At 36.3% G+C, this 7,893-nt stretch overlaps 1 protein-coding gene across 1 annotated transcript; it reads left to right on the top strand.

Moving 5' to 3' along the window:
• The first annotated feature begins 3,347 nt into the window (after positions 1-3,347).
• On the top strand, positions 3,348-5,627 carry LOC140888872 (uncharacterized). Its single transcript, XM_073296577.1, has 4 exons — positions 3,348-3,750; positions 3,955-4,082; positions 4,338-4,920; positions 5,440-5,627. The coding sequence occupies exons 1-4, from the start codon at positions 3,348-3,350 to the stop codon at positions 5,625-5,627; spliced, it is 1,302 nt and encodes a 433-aa protein (XP_073152678.1).
• The last annotated feature ends 2,266 nt before the right edge of the window (positions 5,628-7,893 follow it).

Below are 7,893 nucleotides of genomic sequence, written 5' to 3' on the forward strand. Positions count from 1 at the left end.
GGACAAGGCGGGTGGATCCAAGAAGACCTAGGCGGTGGTTGGCAAGTTAGGGGTACCGTATTTGGCTATATTTTCAGTGTATTTGGAATAATACAGTATTCGATATGGTTGTATAATTGAAGTATTTAAAGATTTCTTTCCTTGGGATTGTATATTTTTTATTGCATCCGCAGTTTATTCCGGTTTTGTTTTATTTAATTTAATTGCATGCTTAAGTTTCTTATTAGTAGGTGATTCTGGGATGAGTCACTATATTTATGGTATCAGAGCATGCTTAGTAATCTTGGGATTTGAATTTTGCATAAGATAACTGTGGATAATTCTGTGTAGATGGCGGATCATGATGATCGGAGTAGCCATGGCAGTGGAGGTGGTCGCTGGGGTGATGGTGATCCTGATCGCCGTCGGGAGCGTCATCATCGTCGTCATGACGATCATCGTTGTAAGGACCAGATTTTAATATGTTAATTAATTTTTGTGTTACAAATATGTATTAATAAATATCGATTTATAGACGATATAAAAAAAATGCATATTTGATTTATAGAGCACACATAAATTGAAACAACTCAAACCAACTTGAGTTGTAATTCGAATAAATAAATCGAGCACACACATTTAATTATATTTTTATATTGTTATTTTTAATATACATGGATATCTATTGTTTCTCTCTCTGTGTTATATTGTTATAATATATATAGATATATATCGTTTCTCTTTTCTCGTGTCTTCATCATCTTCACTACTTTTTCCAATTCCTTTCACCACCGCCATCACCTTTTCCATCGTTCGGTCCTCTATGATCACCGAAAATCAGAAATAAAAATACGGTAGGAAAGCTCTCGACGAGGGCTATCTTTTGATACCGGTTTTGTAAGGTTTTATCGTGATCTGCAGAAACTCGCCATCGTTGGCCGTCGTTTTTCGTCGTCGTACGTTGCTGGAAACCCGAAATTGATCAAGGGGTTTTCTTTTCCATGCCTTAAGCCTCGATTCAAGAACAAAACCATGAATTTAGGAGCTGTTTTTGGTAAGATTGAATTGGAGGTTGGATTAAGAGATTCTTGGGTTGAAATTCGGTTCACATAATTGATAATTGTTGTATGATTGATTATATGTTTGAATTTGGTATAGCTTTGAGGCATCAGTCGAAATTTCAGAAATCTGCTAGGTATTTTTGAAAATTCAGAATTAATTGGAATGGGAGTTTCGATTTATTGTGTATTACAAGTTTTATACTAGATAATTTAAGGCATTAGAATCATTAAATATACTGATAGGAATTTATTGGACGTTAGTAGCTCGAATATGAGTTTAGTGATATTAGAACCATCAAAGTTAGGAATTTAGATGAATTTAAATGGTTATTAGATTTTTATCTGATAATAAGTTTATTTAAATTGATATTCAGATCATATGCCAGAATGGACATTTCTAAGCATTTATTGAGGATTGAAATTATTTGGAATTGATGGTTAAGGTATGTATGAGCTGTTTATATTACGACGCCTATAATGACATGTAATGATATTAAGTATGTTATAATGAGTGATAACGTGTTTTATGTGCTTCTGTGAATTATATGATTGCATTTACTCATTTACATTGATTGTTAATGTGCTGAATTAAGAATTATCCCTATTTTTTTTTAATAAAATAAAACAAATTACAAATATATTTTTATTGGAATTATTAAGGGATATTCGTCAAATAAGCATGTTAACAATTTTTCATAGCACGTTGAGCCTTGACTCCTTTGATTGCTATTGATATTGATATTTTGAGATGTATTGAGTCATCATGGAGCGAGTGACATTGTTTAGTGCACTCCTGAGATAGCATGAGGCACGGACAGGTAGCTCCTGTCGCCCTCCGATGCTACGTACGACACTCCTGATGACAGCATGAGGCTGGATGGGTCGCTCCTGTCACCCTTCGATGCTACGTGTATGGATTAGCATTGATGATTCGAGGTCTGCTGTGCTCCTAGCACGGGTGACCACTGAGATTATTGTGATACAATTATTTGGACTCCATTTGGTATCTTTTATTCCATTGATACCTGTAACGCATTGCATTGCATTTCATTGCATTTTACTTGATTTTATTCATGTCAGTTATATTGTCGTAATTTTTTTAGTTTGTCGTACTGGGGTCCGACCCCTGTTTTCTTTTTATGCTGTGGTTGTTTGTGTTTTCATAGCAGGTTATCCAGAGTGATTTGATGCATCTGGTGGAGCGTCATCTAGTGGTACCCAGTGATTCGAGTGTGAAGTCAAGTTCCCAGATATATGTATATATCAATTTATCAAGTTTTATATTTTCCGGGGTGATGCCCCGTGTATCTGTATCGATAGTTTTGGACTATGTTTTGGATTGTTATTTGTGTGATCGAGCCTTGCTGGCTCTTCATGTGTTTAGTCCTGGCCAGTGCGGCTATAGGTTTGTAAATTAGTGTTGTGGCTCTATTTTCGAGTACATATTGTTGGTTGTGTTGTACAGATTTTTGGGATGTCCTATTTACAAATAGGTCATGCCGAATTTTCTGTAGGCCCAAAACACAAATTTTTAACTCGTATTCGCTGGTTACATTAATTAATCCTGGTTTTTTGATCATTAAATATTAAATCAGAACACGGGCCCTTACACTTGGTATCAGAGCATAAACTGGGATATGCTCGAATTAGAGTCTAGGACACTTGAGTTTAGACACTAAAAAAATGGTTGCGTATGCGTGTGACTACTTGTTCTTACGTGACTTGCTTGTTGTGTTTATTATTTAAATTTATCTGATAGAACCATTAGTTCTTGGATTTAGAACTTAGTTTAGGAATTCTTATTAGAACGCTGAGTTTGTATAATAGTTTTGTATTCGTTAAGATCTTTTTGCCTGTATTTAAATCCTTGTGTCTTGTAGAATGGCACTGGGAGGAAGAGGTAGAAAAGGAAAGGATGTTATAGAAGAGTCTGCAGCAGAAAATATTAGAAATCTTGATGATATTGTGAGGAGAAGACGTGGTCAACTAGCTGTTCAGCCGTCGAAGGATGTGGAATTAGAGGTGGAATAATAGCCACGGGTAACTCCTGACAAGGGAAAAGCGATTCAAGCTGAGGCTGATCCAGTGGCCCAATTGACTGAGAAAATCGGAGGAATACGATTAATAATTTCTCAATTTTAGGAGTTGCATCCTCAAAAGTTCTTTGGCAATGAAGGAAGTGAAACAGCTGCTAGTTGATTGAAAAGTCTCAACAATATGTTTAATGAACTAGAGTATCCTGATGAAATTCGACAAAAATTAGTTCCTTTTCAACTAAAAGACCGAGCGCAACTTTGGTGGGAAATGATGACAGAAACACTTTCTTCTTCTAGTGAAAAGATTACATGGGAAGTATTTCGTACTCATTTTGCACAAGAATATGCACCACCATCTTATTATTCTGCTAAAGAAGATGAATTTAATCTGTTGGTGCAAGGCAATAAATCTGTTGTTGAATATGCTTCTCAGTTTTCTGCTCTTTTGCCTTATGTCCCACACGTTGCAAAGAATGATCGGTCAAAGCTTTCACATTTTTTGAAGGGGCTTACACGAACAATCCATACGTTGGTGACTACTGGAACTCCATCTACTTATATGAAAGCAGTAGAAAAGGCAAAGAATATAGAAGCAAGTTTACTCAGGGGTGAACCACAACCAATCCTAACATCTGTTCCTCAAGGAGCTGGAAGCAGTTCACAAACACCAATGGGTTTACCTCCATATTAGCCTACGCAATCTTCTTAGCAAGCGAAGAAGCCTTGGTTTAAAGCTAGAGGGAAGCCATTTAAAAAGAAGCCACAGTCCAGTTCCTCCAGTTCCAGTCGTAGTGGAAGTTCAATTGGATCTTCTGGTATGGTGTATTGTGATAGATGTGGTGGTAATAATTTGAGTGCACATTGTACATGATTTCCAGGAACTTGTTATACTTGTGGGCAGGCTGGACATTCGTCTAAAGTATGTCCAAATGCTGGAAGACAACAAGTGCAACCACAACAGTTTGGCCAGTTTCCTCGAAGACCATTGTTCAGGCCATCTGCACCTGTACCACAGTTTGCTCCGACATAGCCTTATGTTTCGGTACAACCACCTCAGCAGCCTAGGTATCCATCTCCTTAGAGTCAGCAGCGTTTTCCAGGTCCACAACAGGCTCAAGTGCATGCCATGACTCAGGATCAGGCACAAGATGCACCTGGGGGAGTTATTGCATGTATCTGTTATATTTTTGATTATCCTACACGTATCTTGATAGACACAGTAGAATCTCATTCATTTTTATCTGTTACATTTGCTTATGAGCATGAGATTGCTTTTACTCCGTTATTGGATACTGTGTCTGTTGCTACTCCTGCTGGTATTTTCTTGATGTCTAATGAGATAGTTCTGAATTGTGTGATTATATTTGAGGATAAGATTATGATAACCAATCTAATCAAACTAGCTTTGTCTAATTTTGATTGTATTCTGGGTATGGATACACTGATGAATTATAGAGCTACTGTTGATTGTTTTCATGGAATTGTGAGATTTAGACCGTATTATGGCAATAAGTGGAATTTTTACGGTACTGATTCACAATCTCGCATTCCATTAGTATCGGCAATGGAAATGTTTAGATTATTGTCGATAGGAAATGAAGGATTTATGATCTATGCTCTTGATGCGACGAAGGATGAGAAATTGAAAGTTTCAGATATTCCTGTCGTCAAGGATTTTCCTGATGTATTTCCTGATGAGATTCCGGGTTTTCCCCCTCAAAGGGAAGTAGATCTTAGCATTGAGTTGATGCCAGAGACATGTCCTATTTTCCGAGCCCCATATCGATTAGCTCCAGCAGAATTGAAAGAACTTAATACGCAATTGCACGATTTGCTGGAAAAAGGTTATATTGGACCAAGTGTGTCACCTTGGGGTGCTCCAGTTTTATTTGTGAAGAAGAAAAACGGAACGATGAGAATGTGCATCGATTATCGGCAATTGAATCGGGCTACTGTGAAGAATAAGTATCATTTGCCACGAATTGATGGCTTGTTTGATCAGTTGCAGGGTACATCTGTGTATTCTAAAATTGATCTTCATTCCGGATATCATCAACTTAGAGTTCGAGAGGAAGATGTTCCCAAGACAGCATATCGAACATGTTATGGACATTATGAATTCTTAGTTGTGCCTTTTGGGCTGACTAATTCTCCAGCGGTTTTTATGGATTTAATGAATCATGTGTTTCGGGAATTCATAGATTGATTTGTTATCGTGTTTATTGATGACATTTTGATTTATTCTAAGTCAAGGAAGGAGCATAAAGAACATTTGACTTTAGTACTTTATAAACTCAGAACATCACAATTATATGCGAAGTTTTCTAAGTACGAATTTTGGTTGGACATAGTATTATTTCTAGGACATGTGATATCAGCACAAGGGGTATCTTTCGATCCTAGTAAAATTGAAGATGTTCTTAATTGGTCTAGTCCAACCAATGTCTCTGAAATTCGTAGCTTTTTGGGTTTGGCTGGATATTACAAGCGTTTCATCAAGGGATTTTCCGAAATAGCTAGGCCCATGACGATATTGACTCAAAAAGATTGAAGTTTTGTGTGGACTGAGGAATGTGAAACTAGTTTCCAAAATTTGAAAGAGAAATTGACTACGGCTCCAGTACTCGCAATACCTTCAGGCTCAGGTGGATTTGTTGTATGTACAGATGCTTCTTTGAATGGACTAGGTTGTGTTTTGATGCAAAATGGACGCGTGATTGCATATGCATCTCGTCAATTGAAACCACATGAGACTCGTTATCCAGTTCATGATTTAGAATTGGCTGCAATTGTGCATGGATTGAAAATATGGCGTCATTATCTGTATGGTGAACAATTTGTTATTTATTCCGATCATAAGAGTTTGAAATATTTATTCACATAGTCTGATTTGAATATGAGACAACGTTGATGGTTATAATTGCTTAAGGATTTTGACTGTGATATTCAATACCAGCCAGGAAACGTGAATCAAGTTGTAGATGCTTTGAGCAGAAAAGTTCATACTAAGATGTTGGCATCGTTAACTATTTCTAAAGTTCATGAGCATTTGGGAACTTCAGGATGGACTTATCGAGCAAAAGGTAATCATTTCATAGTTTCATCAATTCAAGTTGCACCACGAATAATTTCAAAAATCAAAGCAGCGCAGAAGACTGAACCATACATTCATAACTTGAAAGAATTAACTCCAGCAGGTCAGTCAGGGAAATTCATTGTTTCTTCTGATGGATGTTTACGTTATAATGGTAGACTTGTGGTTCCGAATTTGATAGATTTGAAAAAAGATATACTACGAGAAGCTCATTGTAGTCGACATAGCGTACATCCTGGGATTCGAAAGATGTATCATATTTTGAAAGCCCATTACTGGTGGGAAGGAATGAAGAAAGATATTTCTGACTTTGTGGCTAAGTGTTTGACGTGTCAACAAGTGAAGGCTGAAAGAATGAAACCAGGTGGTATGTTATTTAGTCTTGAAGTACCATGTCATTTGGGTTATTGTGGATAGATTGTCTAAATATTCCCATTTTATTCCATATGATTGTACTTGGACATATACAAAAATGGCAAAAATGTACATTGATCAGATAGTGCGATTGCATGGTGTGCCAGTTACTATAGTATCAAACCGTGATCCCAGATTTACTTCTAAGTTTTGGGCTAGTTTGCAATCATCTTTGGGTTCTAAATTGGCCATGAGTACTGCCTATCATCCACAGACAGATGGTCAATCTGAAAGGACTATTCAGACGCTTGAAGATTTATTACGAGCTGTTGTGATGGATTTCAATGGTGGTTGGCAAGAATCATTAGCTTTGGTAGAATTTTCTTACAATAATAGTTATCAAGTATCTATCAGAATGGTACCATTTGAAGCCTTGTATGACAGAAAATGTAGATCTCTGATATATTGGGAAGAAGTAGGAGAACGACAGTTGTCAGGACCATAGTTTATTCATGAAATTAAAGAAAAAGTTGAACTGATCAGAAAAAGAATAAAAGCAGCTCAGGATCGTCAAGCAAGCTGTAAGACCCAAAAATATTAAGTTATTAATTACGGAATTAGAGATTTAAATTCCAAATTTTGGAAATTATTAATTGAAGAAATTATGGAAATTAGAGATTTAATTTTCGAGCTGAAAATATTTAATTTAAGAATTTACGGATATTGAGATTTAAAGTTCGGGATTCTTAAATTAAAAGTTAGAAATATTTGAATTAAATATTTATGGGATTAAGATTGAAATTACGAGTTTGAGAATTAAAGAGGATTTAATTTGAAGAAGAAACTCGTGCAGGGACCGAATTGCAAATATTAGACAATTCGGGGGTCAAAGTACAAATATCAGATTTTGAGTGGGACACTTGTCATTTGGTTGTATATGAACGTGTAAATGCATGTTTTATCATCAGATTTTAGATTTGTTCAGCCAAAAACAACCGAGAGCTTCAATTCTTCATTGGATTTTCATCTTCAAAATTCGATTGTTCAAGATCCGGCCGTCCGATTTCAAAACCGAGCATAGTTTTGGAATCCTTGCAAGAAGGGCTATCTATTGATGTAAGTATCTTTATGATTCAGTAGGTCTCGAAATTCTGATGTGTTGATGTTGGGAAAATCAGAATTTTAGTATGTGTTAGTGTTCTTGATGATATAAGCTTTACGATATCAAAATCGGAACGAAGAACGAACAACGTATGCAATTGTTATGATTTTCAGAATAGATTTCGAATCCTTGCACCTTCTGATATGCTGGTTTAAGTTGATATTCTGGTGGTATGTGATATCTTTGAAGTAGACTTGGTGGTTAGAA

The sequence above is a fragment of the Henckelia pumila genome, chromosome 3 (genome assembly GCF_033568475.1).
Source record: "Henckelia pumila isolate YLH828 chromosome 3, ASM3356847v2, whole genome shotgun sequence".
NCBI classification, from domain to species: domain Eukaryota; kingdom Viridiplantae; phylum Streptophyta; class Magnoliopsida; order Lamiales; family Gesneriaceae; genus Henckelia; species Henckelia pumila.